Genomic DNA, 13,004 nt, shown 5'->3' with positions numbered 1-13,004 from the left:
ACACACGTTGACTGTTGTTGACCAGAGTATTAATGTCAGACTGTCAGATAAATGTTTATGAATGATAAGCAAGTGTTAAAATAGTATGGTTTGCGATTGTTAAAAGTGTTCACAAACGTTAAAATTCTTGGTCAGAGTTGAGTGCTTATGTTGCTACAGGTAGACATAATAAGCCATATTTTCAGTGCAAGATGTCGGGACGACATCTGTTTTTGAAGGGGCGTGTGTGGTGGGTACTTAAAGTACAGTATGGACTAGTGCACTTTTGAATGTTTGATTTGTTGTAGTGGTGAATGTTCGTATTGCTGCTGTTTTGGTGTTTTATTTTGAAGGGAACTGAAAGGGTAAGTTACAAGTAACGCAGAATCCGGCATGTTTATTTGTTTATTTGTTTGTGGATCCCCATTAGCTGACACCTGGGCGAACAGCTAGTCCAGTGGGGTCCACCCTCACAACATAATACAAAAAGTATACAAACAAGAAATACAAAATTGAAAAATAGAGTATGTTAAAACAAGAAAAGATGAAAGCAGAGAAAATAAATGACAGAGTTACAACAAATGAATTAACTCAAATTATCATCAAGTGTGGTCTCAGTTTTCTCTTGAAACAATTCCTGTCCCTGGCTTCGTGAATATATCTTGGGAGTAGATTCCATAAACTTGTGGCTCTATACAAGACTGATTTCTTCAAAAAATTGGATTTAGGACATGGCAAGAAAATGTGCAGATCGTTTTTTCACAACACTATAAAAATTGACCAATAAATTCATTAAAATATTTTTCTCAACATAGAGCCAACCCAAAGTGCAATGCATATCAATTGTACTTGTCAATGGAGAATAAGTCTAGCAGCCTTGTTTTGTGCCACTTGTAATTTTCTTATTAATTGTTTAGACGCGGATGACCAGATAACTGAGCAATAATCCAGATGACACAAAACCAGAGAACAAACTGTTTGACAGAGCAGTGATGAAGGAATAAAAGGTGCACATTTCCTGACGATAGAAACTGCACTTCCCATCTTCAGAACAATCTTATTTATATGTTCAGACCAAGACAAAGTGTTATCAAGCCAGAGTCCCAGTAGCTTTGCTTTTCTTACATGTTGAATCAGTTGACCATCTATTTGTAAGTCCAGAATTGGATTCTTGCCATATAATAATTAGATCCAAATATTATAGAGACCGTCTTTGATATATTTAATTTGAGTGTGTTCGTTTCTATCCAATTGAAGATGACATTGAGTTCTGATGATAGGGTATTATTCAATTCATCACAAGAAGGTGAAGCATAGTACATGGTGCAATCATCTGCATACATAGTCAAATCACACTTATTTAAAACAAATGGGAGATCATTGGTGAATATCGAGAAGAGGAGTGGCCCAAGGCAACTACCTTGTGGAAGTCCACATTCAAGCTGTCTACTGTCTGAGAAAGTGCCATTAAAAAATACTTTTTGTGTTCGGTTAAACAAGTAACTACTAACCCACATAAGACTGGATGCTTTAAAACCATAGTAGTCAAGCTTCTTCATTAATAGATCATGATCCACCAGATCAAAAGCAGCACTAAAATCAATTAATACTGCGCCAACAAGCCTTGAATTATCCATGGCTGTTAGCCAATTGTCATTCATTTGTGTCAGTGCTGTGCAGGTAGAATAACCGACCCTGTATGCATGTTGGTGATTTGAAATTAAATTATTGTCAAAACAGTAACTCTGGATCTGCTCATAAACTATGTTTTCCAACAGTTTTCTTAGAACAGGCAAGATGGTAATAGGCCTACTATTGGGACCACTAAATGTACATTTAGTGTCTTTGATCAGGGGAATTATTTTGCCCATTTTCCACAATTTGGGACATGTGCCACTGATTAAGCATCTATTGAAGATATGACAAATTGCTGAAGAAATGTGCGAAGCAGAGATCTTCAGCAATTTACTATCCAAAAAGTCAGTGCCAGCTGATTTATTTCCCGGTAAGGATTTTAACATTTTGTCAACAGTAACAACATCAACCTGCTGGAATTCAAAAGTGCAGTTTTTAACAATCATGATATGTTTTCTAATGAGCTCCTCAGAAACAGAGACTACCATAGAACCCATTTTATCTCTGATTCTAGACAACTTGTTAATGAAATAGTCATTACAATAATTTGCAATATGCAAAGGTTTTGTTAAATAAACACCTTCAGATTCAATAAAATAACTAACAGACTTTTTCCTACCCATGATTTCATTCAGAACATTCCATAATTTCTTACTATGTTGACCACTATCAGCAAGTCTCCTCTGATAATAAGCTCTTTTACTAACTCTATTTATCTTAGTGACGTTATTTCTCAACTTGCAGTAGTGCCTCCAGTCATCGTTTTTGTTGTAAATTTCACCACTGGAGCATGTTTGTTAGCAATCACCATAAAATAATTCATGCATGTATCCAGAGAAAGCTCTGCATCATCAATAGTGCATACGTCAGTCAACGATGTATTTTCAAGGTCAGCAAGAAAGGCGTTTTTATTAAAATGTTTAAAATTTCTAGTAAGAACAACTTTAGCACCTGCCTTAGGCAATTTGGTTTTCCTGGAGAATGCAACAAAGTTATGGTCGCTGAAACCTACTGGCACTGTAACAGGTCTGGAGCACAGCTCAGAGTTGTTACTGTAAATATGATCTGATTTCTCTATTTTCTTCTGTAATATGGTCCATCATTTCACACAAAGTATTGAGGTATTCCACAGAGTTAGGAGCTCTATAACAGGTTAAGACTTTTTAAAAAACCTTTCAAAAAAATTTTAAGACCTCATCGCAACTTTAAGTTGTAGTTTGCAATTTAACAGAAATAAGGTAAGCTGAGAAGGAATAAGGCTCGAAAGAATAAATTAAACTAAAGGCAGGTTTATTGACATTCCCCTCAGGTCACAACAAGTAACAACAGTTATTCAAGGCCAACTTGCGGAAAACAACAAGAAATTATTACATCATAATCAAAATTTAGGACATGTGCCTGAGATTGTGTGACTTGCTTTCCATCAGCTCTCTGAGTGAGGTTGCCACCCGTCCCGTAAAATACGGAATCGTCCTTTAATTGACAATTAAATGTTGTGTCCCGTATTGAACCAATGCGGGACGCGATTTGTTCCGTATTTTCATAAATGTCCAATACACATCTGTCACACACACATCAACACTAAATCTAACATTAATGAACAAAATAAAACACTGGAAATACTAAGGCCAGCAAAATTGTCGTGGCGGGATCTACGCAGGACCCCCCACTCCAGTCCTCTGTGTGTCTGTGATTGGCTGCCTGCGTGTGTTGCTGTCACGGTTGCCTAGAGGCAGACACCACACACCAGTGCTGCTCACAACACCCGCGCCTTTTAAAAATGTCCACTACACCCGATACTCCACCATCACCCCTTTACTAAAAACACTGGCACAAAATAAAACATACCACTGCTGCGGGCGCCCCACCCCAGGGAGTCTGGCCCGTGGTGGTCATGGGCCTGAGGAGCTGTGGTGGGCGTCCCTCATTTTCATTTCTGAAAGGTGGCAACCCTATCTCTGAGCTTTTCTTTGTGCCTTCGGCGCAAAGTGTTGGACTGCTTAAAGTACGGTGCTAACCCGAATCTCATGACGTATCCAGTTTTGTCCTTGCCACAGGTGAATGTCTTAGCAATGTCCGAATCCGGATACATCGATTTAAAAATATCAGAAATGCCTTCGTTTGAGTTCAATGAGTGGTGATTCACTGCTGTGTTGAGACACCAAATAAGCTCCGCACGGAGCGTTGGCGTGCCGCCCATAGCCACCCTTATGTCAGCAGACGATGAAGCAGAGATCGCGGTCGTAGCTGTTTTCTCTAGCTCAGCTGTCACGGTACCAGGTGGTCGTGTTGCTGGTGGAGCACAGAAAGATGCTATGCGGCCAACCGCAGTCTTGTGGCTAGTACCTTGCATATGAGACTTAACTGCATTTATGCCCATCGATGCAACGCTTGTTGTTTTCTTGCAATAGGCTTCCCGGTTGTTATTTTCGACCGGCTTTATCCAGTCTTTGAATTCGGGCATCTCGAGCCAGGAGTCCGAGAACTTGCACTTCCCCATTTTTGTTTTCTTCTCCTCTGTTTGGGCGCCAGAACATTCACAGTCGCGTGACGTCTCGCCCGTACACGCATGGCCCCGAGGCGATCTAGCTCCGAGTACGCCACCTACACATAATTGTTTGTAATAGTCGCGAGGAGGAAAATAAATATTCATGGATACTTTTTGGAGTCAAAGCTTGAATACCAATAAAATGTAATACCTCATAAAATTGCGATTAAGACTTTTTAATACTTTTTAAGGGCCTTAATTTTCCCACAATTGATTTATCAACTTTTAATACTTTTTAAGACCCCGCGGACACCCTGTATAACAACAGCCAACTAGAAGAGGTTTTAAATGTGGCAGATGAATTTGAATCCATATAGCTTCAATGTTATCCTTAATAAGATCATACCTGACTTTACAAGGAAAATGACATCAAGTGTAAATTGCTACTCCACCTCCAAATTTATTTCTATCCTTTCTGTATATGGAATAACCATTAATGATCAACTCTGAGTCTTGAAAACCACTGTCTAGATGTGTTTCTGACACAGCAAGAATGTCAACTTTGTTTAGTTGCGGAAATACAGAGAGTTCATGAATTTTATTCCTGAGACTACAAATCAAACCCTTAGGTAGATTGTTAATTGACATGTGTATGTGAAACAGAAAGAATGCACATTAGCAGGTATACCTATTAGATGTTGATGTTTTGAGGTGGCTTTGGGGTACTGTTAAGTGGCCGCATTATTAGTTTGTCATGTCTCAGATAGGCAATTTCGCCTCTATCACGTGCTTCTCTCATTTTGGGGAGCAGTTCCTTTCTTTTCAGACTGACTGCTTCAGTGAAGTCTTCATTAATGTAGATCCTAGATCCTTTCAAGTTTTTGGCTCTTCCCAAAACATCAGCTTTATCCTTATATCTCAGAAATTTTACCACAATGGATCTGGGTCTGTTGCTACCAGCTACTGGTTTCCCAGTGCGGTGCGCTCTTTCAATTTCTGTCTCCTTCTTTAGAAGAATATCCACGAGGACATTTTTAATCATTCCCTCTGTATCAACTCAGGTCTCCCCAGGCTGCTCTGGAATACCATCAAATACCAGATTGCTCCTACGAGAGTGACCTTCTAGGTACTCCATTTTATTTGAAACAGCTAGCAGGCTGTCACAAATCTTCATAATGTCAGCTTGCATGGAGTTACAATGTTCTGTCTGTTTAATGTTATGTGTCTTGATATCGTCCACTTCCTTTTGTGTGAACTGAATGCTCGTTTTAATTTCTTGCACTTCCCATGTGATTGTGTCCAGTCTAGAGTTTAAAATTAAGTCTAAAATTATTTTTACAGAACTTTTAAAATTCTCCTGTTGCTGCTGTAGAAGCGCTGAATACATGACTTTCTGCTGTTGGAGCATCTCTTTTACCTGAGCAAGCAAGACAACATCTTCATCTGATTTCTCATCTCTCAAGTCAGCCTGCACTTTTTTTGGACCCATCTTTGAGGTGGCTACCGCTGAAATGGAAATTCAGGCAGCTGTGGCCAAAGCTAGTAGCCACAGGGACCAAAGTGGAGCTTGGTGTCAAGAACAGCAGGGCCTGGTGGTGATGGCTGCAGCAGGGCCTGGTGGTGATGGCTGCAGCAGGGCCTGGTGGTGATGGCTGCAGCAGGGCCTGGTGGTGATGGCTGCAGCAATGCCTGGTGGTGATGGCAAGGCCTAATGGTGAATGGGTGCTAGGCCATGCTAGGCCAGGCTGCCTAAGCAGCTGAACAGCTCAAGCTGGCTCACAGGAGAGAGCAGGCCAATGCCAAACAATCCTCAGAGTATCAAAGTTTGGACAAAATCATCCATATGTTTTTGTATAATTCTTCTTTTTGTTGGCTGATTAAAAGTATTTCATGCAAAAAAAAAATTAAAGCTTTCAAGACTTAAAAATCAAAAAATTGTTAAAACACAATTGGTGGGTCAGGAGCACACAGGCTCCTGTGTCAGCAGGGCTGCACAGTTAGGCATGAAGAGGAGGAGCTGTCTGTCTGAGGAGGAGCTGTCTGTCTCAGTAACTTCATCATGTTACAGCTACACAGTCCTCTCCACTGGAAACAGCTGCAAGTAGCATGTAGTCACTAGGGGGTGCTCTCAGGCTGTGTACAAATCATTAAATACGCAGACTTGAGAGCTGAACAGTCGCTACTGTTTTTAATCCAAGTTATCTCTTCCCCTGTTCAGGGATGTAACACAAAACCCACTCATGAACAGATTTGTTCTTAAGTGGTGTGTATAAGTCATTTAAGAGAACTTCTGGCATTCACCAATTTTCTCGTATTTAGAAATTTATTTCAGATACAAACACAATTTATTATGTCCAGACCTGTCCTAAAGTCATGTGCAGTCAGTCTGCTGGTAGCCAAACCACACGTTTTCACATGATTGTATGTTTTGTTAGTTTGAAGACATTTTGAGTTTGAAAAAGAAATTACACTTCATAATTATATTGACATTATCCTGTTTGACTACATTTCCAATTATAATGTCAGGTGTACTGGTCATATATCTGCACATGTAGGTTTATGAAGTCTCTGTCCAGGCAAACATCCTCACTCATTCTGTCGTCTTTCTCCATGATTGTCACAGTTCTGCAGGCCCAGTTTCCCTCCTCTCACTCTTCCTTGGTAAATTTCCACTCTCCCTGCTTCTGCTCCACTCTACCTGCCAGCCACTCCCACCTCATCAACCCAACTCTACCCACCTGCAAGCTCAGCTGCAGCTCATCCCCAATCAGCCCAGTATACAAGCCTCTCCAGCACTCTCACTTCTTACCCGACAGTTCTTCTGTATTCCCTGAAAGACTCTCCAGCCTTTTTTCCTGGATTGTTTTCCTGTTTGCTTACTCTGCCTGTCTGACTCTCCTGTCTTGCCTGGTTCCTGGACGTTCACCTCAATCTTCTGTCCCTGTCCCTGACCGTGAGATCTGCCTCTACATTCCTGGTTTCTGCCTGCCTGTTCCTGTGGTTGCTTGGTGCGTCAGTCTGTCATCGCAGTGTCATCTGGTCCTGACTTCCCTGCTGCACACTCCTCATCTGCTCCTCTGCTTCGTCGCCTCATCAACCTTGCCTCCAGTAAGCCTCTCTCTGTCACTCCTGCCTGTAAGAGAACAGAACTGTATGGGTCTGAGGGTTCACGTCTTCTCCCTTGGTCCCTGCGTCCAGGTTTGGCTCTACCCATTCCTCGAGTCTGACACCCTGAGACTGTGTTTGGGCTCCAAACCTGAAGAGCGAACTGTAACCTGTGTTTCTTTGTTAGCTCTAGTTCCTGTTCTGCTTGTGTTAAAATAAAGGTCATTACCAACTGTCCCAGATTTTCTGTGTGCTGCCATTGGGTCCAAAGTACACCCATTACAATGATGAATATTTCCCCTAACCCTCTCCTCTCGCTGCAGTTATTGAGTGCCTCTTACTGTGTGCTGAGTTTTTTTGTTTTTGTTTTGTTTTTTTTCCTTCCTCTTAAGTCATTTTCATATTGAGACACTGCTTCTTTATTTCAGTGACAGTCTGACCCTCAGGTAATATAGCACTACCAGCTCTCCCTTTCCCATTTCTTTGCTTTAGCAGGTCTTTTAATTCTACTGCTGACACTATTAAAATGATAGATTTTCCTTTATGGATCTCAGAAAGCATAACGTCAAACTCAAAACTTGTACAACTCATGCACGTGCAGTCAAATATACACAGGTGGATAATTTACAGTTTTCTTAAGTTACAAATATGGCATGTTCGTTCGAGGCACTTGTCTAAAACAGTAAAAGAAATTTAAGATGGTGTGAAAAAGTTCTTGTATGAAGCCCATTGTTTTGTTCCTCTTGTATTCTCCTTTTGATTCTAAGGTGGCATGTCTAAATTTCACATTAGAAATCAGTTAGAAGTTTGTCTGCAGTTAATTTTGGCTGTTGGCAGTCATTTTCTTTAAAACGTACATTAGTGATTCAGTCTGATGTAATATTTCATAGTAGGGATGCACCGATACCACTTTTTTTCAGACCAAGTACAAGTACTTACATTTGGGTACTTGCCGATACCAAGTACCGATACAAGTACTTAATACCATTAAATGGTAATACCATGGTTACTGTACACATTACATTTTTAGGTTATTTGTAGTAAGTTACTTTACTGATTTTGTGGTCCTTATTTAGCTGCGCAGTTTACTGTGTATGTTTCAGTATAATTTCACAACATTATTGTGCACTTGCAGGACCTTATTCACCTGCTGTATTGGTTAACCAGACAAGTTCAGGGTCAGTATAGACATAGGTCACAGCTTATGGCTCGATCCCAGAATTATAGATTTGGTCTTAGAGATTTAACACCAACTTATTTGGTTTTATCCAATCAAGGACCAAATTTAACTCAGAAGATAAGACACCTTCTAATTCTCTGGTAGTATTTTCTGCATAGTACAGTGTAGAATCATCCATGTACATTTGTATACTTGCTTTTTGTGAAACTGATGGCAAATCATTTGTAAAGATGGAATACAGGAGTGGTCCTAGACAGCTACCCTGTGGCAAGCCACAATCCAACCCCGAAACACGTGACCTATCCATAACTTAAGACATCGTACAACATTTTTAACAGCACATTTTAGTGGAGATTATACATTTTACTCACTAACACACAATAATGTCGCTGCTCATTTAAAGAAATGTACAGTATACATTTTAAAGTAATTAAGTCTTCTCCACCGAAGTTTTAAGATGTGGGGAGAGGTGGGGCGGTGCCCTCTACTGACCAGCTGCCACTGTTAGTATATCAGTTTTGTACCTTGTTAACAGCCTTGTTGTGCTCCAAAGTTGAACTGCTAATCCAGGGAACTGCTTTTGTTGTTAGCTGTCCAGATGTTGGCTGTGGTAGTAAGAAAGTCTACCTCTCAGACAAACTCAAAGTAATGACAATAGTTCCACATGTGTATAGTATGCCTCTGTCTCTCATTCTCCATTTTTAGTTTAGCCTTTTGGCAAGCAGCTGCCATGCCCTGTCCTGAGTAGGTATGTTCCCGACGTCTAATTTCCCTGATTAAACGCAAAATTTCATTTAGACTAGTCGACTAGTCTAACAGTAAAAGACCACTCAGTATGCAGTTAAAATTGAGTAAAATTTTTATAAATGATAATGTTAAACACTGTCTGGAAATATACTGTGTGTATTAAGAGTCATTTGAAGCCAGTAATTACAGTCTACAGTTGCCAAATCGTATTTTACATGCTTTGCACTGTGCAATAAAAACATTGCACATTAACCTACCGAAGAGGCTCACGGTGTCTGCGGGTAAATGACCCGGAGCTGACGTTACCTGCCAGCTTGCTACACAGTGTGGCTAGCATTAGCAGTGCTAGCAGCAGAAGCTGCTCTCCTTGCTGGTTAATGCCCATGTCTGTGCTGAATGTGGTCAAATGTTGCTCCAGACGAGTGATTATATACCAGTTTATTCTGTCACAGTCTTAAAACCACTAAATCCATTTAACGTTATCTCCATTTTCGAGATTAAAACACTGCCAAACTGTGCTGGTTTTACAAGCTGTCATCTGTCCAACTTTGCTGATAAAAACATCCGGGTTGCCTGGGCCACTTGCAGCGAGAAGGGCTGCTGTCTGATGGGGCTGCAGCCTTGACTAGTGGCAGGCAGCTGTGTAACACCTTAGAGGCAAGGCTTAACTGGCATTGTGCATGAATAAAAAACTGATTGTGTAACCAACTAGTATTTGTGGTGCCAACTAGTGTAGTCAAGTAATTGTGCACATCCATAGTCCTTACCTACTGCATATACACAACATCATAAGATAGCCTACCTAGGTCAAAAAGTAACTCAGTTACTTGGATTGGTAACTGTAATATAATCACTGTTTTGGAAATTGCAATCCCTTACACTACTTGTTACTGGGTAAAGTATTAATAAAAGGATATAAATAAAAGGAATGCATCAGTTCTCAATGCTGTCTGTCCTTGTAATGTTAGTACCTGTACAAACACATTCTTGCTCTCACTGACAAACTTGTAGTTTGGCATCACTAAGTTTTGATAATATTTTTATCCACATGTAGTAAGAAAGCCTTTAAAGCAGCAATATTAGCATCAAAAAGTGTGCAGGCTGTATAGACAATGGCCCTGTCAATGTTCTATAATATTTTCAGTTTCCTCAACATGATGTAGAGGCTATAACACCAGCAGCAAACACATGACCTTACAATGACTGATTTTGAGATTAGGAAAAGGAGTCCATGTTTTTGACAGGCAGCTTGAAATCAATACAGGATGGCTCAAACATAAACCTGCCTTGTCATCAGGTAGAACAGGGGACTAAAGATAATCAAATCTGTCTGGAAAGCAGCTAGAGATGTTGTTTCATCTCTGCAATGGCCAACACAGCTCACATCAAATGAGCTCAAAGTCATGCAGTTGTTCTGTGTTACTTTCAGTCCCTTTCAAGAAACCACAAATGAAAACATCTGCTGACAAATGTTTGGTTAAGTTTTAAAGAGGAGAGGGGAGGGGAGGTAGGGGGTGTTTTGACAGCATAATTATGTGGCTGTTTCAGTTATTGGCGAGAAAAGATACAAGAATATGTATTTATCATTTACAACAAGTTTGTAAAGTGAGATTTTGTTGTAGTTCTCTTAACAAGCTAAGGATGAATGAAGTAGTCTCACAGCTAGAGGGAAGAGGCTCCTCTTCAGTCTGGTGGTATGGCAGTGGATACTTCTGTATCTCCATCCTCATGGCAGCTGGATGAACAGGGTTGGCTGTTGTCTTTTAGTATCCTCTGTCCTCTGTGCAGGTACCTTCTGTCTCCAGTATTACTGCTGCTCGGTAGATAGGTACAAATAATGTTCTGGGCAGTTTTAATGACCCACTGTAGAGTCCTCCTGTTCTGGGCCATGCAGATCCCAAGATGCTAGTTTGTGATATTTTCAGGCAGGATGCTTTCAATTGCTCCTCTGTGGAAATTGACAAGAACATGGCACAGGAATTAAGCCTTTTAATGTCTCTATAAGAAAGATAGCTGTTTTGAGGCATCTTTACCAGAGTGGAGATGATGTCCATTATAAGTTTTTCTCTGATTTTGATTCCCAGGAACCAAAAACTGTTTGTCTGCTCCACCTAAGCTCCACTCCAATCTGAAAAATTAATAAAAGAGTTCTCTGTGTCAGGGACTGCAATCATGGGTGTACAGCCCGAGCAGAAAGAGGCTGAGCACACAGCCCTCTGGTGTTGAGCACTAGAGTGGAAGAGGTGAGACCGCAAATCAGGAATATCTGAGATTGTGAGGAAGTTCAATATCCAGTTGTAGGGTGCGGCAGATGATCATGCCACACAAGGACAAGTGTAATCTAAACCTTCCTAAAGTCATTCATGGATGAAACAGAAAGGCTTCAGCATACTCTGTCCCATAGAATACTTGACTTCCTGTCAACATTTTAATTCATAGCAATACTTTATTGCTCCCTGTAAGGGAAATTCACCTGCTGTCTCCACCAAAGGTCACATACATGTTAAGGTCAGCAGCTAGGGATTCAGTGTTTAGTTCACAGGTGCTTATTTAGCCAGGTGGATCATTCCCATTAATACACTTCTGGATTTAAAGAATGATCTTTGAATTCAGAATTAATCATTTTCATCTCGGACCCATTGCACATTTAAAGAAAAATCCTTGCTGAAATAAATAGGCCGTTGTTTTGGCCATGAAAAAAACATTTATATTTTGTTCTGTGCGCTTTTTCTGCTGATTTTAGATGGGCGAAAGGAGGTCAGGCGATTCCAGACGTGTCAGGTGACACCTATGAGGTTCTTGTGGATCACTCTTTCTTCACTGAACCTGTTTCCTGTGAGGTCACGAATGCACTGGGCAACACCAACATCAGCAGGAACGTGGATGTCTACTGTAAGTATTTGTTAACTTCATCAAACACCTGAGCACAGAGTGTGTGTGTGTGTTTTTGTGCACGTCATAGCAGAAATCTAATATGAATACTGTATTTCACACTTGAGAAGACTGTGAAGGATGAGTTCAGTGCAGGAAAAGTTGGACCCGCTGCAGTTTGCTTATAGGTCCAGTAGAGGTCTTGTTGATGTGACAAGCACCCTCCTAAACATGATTTTATTTCACCTTGAGGGTGCAAAGACCTTTGCACGTCTTGTTTTTATTGACTTCTCCTCAGCTTTTAATTGCATACAACCTCACATTTTAGCAGAAAAGTTGATCATCCACAATTTTGATCATGGACTGATATGTTGGCTGGTGGATTTTTTTAAAGGAGAAGTGTGTGATTTTCAGTGGCATCTGGCAGTCAAAATTCAAATTGCAACCAAAAGGATTTTCCCCTACGCCATCACTCCCTTTTTGAGCATAAGAAGGCCGTCACGTAACAAAAAGGTGTGACGCTCACATCGTCTTTCCAGTGATGAGGTTTGTTTACGGCTAATTTTAGAAAATGTGTTTCGTTGTTAGTCTCTATAGGTCATAATTTTCATGTAAAATGGCAAATGTGGTCGTATTTTGGCAAGCACCTTTGCGCAAAGGTGCTTGCCTTTGAGGGAGAGGTGCGGGGGGACGACCAGAGCAGAAGCTTCACTGGAGGATGAAGAGGAGCAATTTGAAGCTTTCCAAAGGAGCCGGAGAGAAGTAATGAAGGTATGTATTTAGAAAATTACTGTTATATTCCTGGTCTGAGCGATATGAATAATACTAATCCAACACAAAGTTATATTTACAGCTCTGTGCTCTTCATGTAGCGATGTTTGTTGTCTGATTAGTAATCTCAGAAGAACATGTAATCTCAGAGTAACGTGAGTCATCATTACCTGGGACGTTACTGAATGATAATAAATACTGCAGAGGAACAGCATCATGCAGCACGTG

The 13,004-nt window shown here is 40.6% G+C and overlaps 1 protein-coding gene across 1 annotated transcript in view; it reads left to right on the top strand.

The window, feature by feature from the left end:
• The window catches only part of LOC146318500 (kin of IRRE-like protein 3), a 462,133-nt gene that overhangs the window by 377,784 nt on the left and 71,345 nt on the right, over nt 1–13,004 (top strand). Inside the window, exon 7 of the mRNA XM_084730401.1 lies at nt 11,878–12,026. Coding sequence (XP_084586527.1) covers nt 11,878–12,026 — 149 coding nt within the window. The remainder of the gene's footprint in view (nt 1–11,877; nt 12,027–13,004) is intronic.

This window comes from Lutjanus erythropterus, chromosome 11 (assembly GCF_056507025.1).
Source record: "Lutjanus erythropterus isolate fLutEry1 chromosome 11, fLutEry1.hap2, whole genome shotgun sequence".
Lineage (NCBI taxonomy): Eukaryota > Metazoa > Chordata > Actinopteri > Lutjaniformes > Lutjanidae > Lutjanus > Lutjanus erythropterus.
This window is presented reverse-complemented; position numbering and strand designations above follow the sequence as displayed.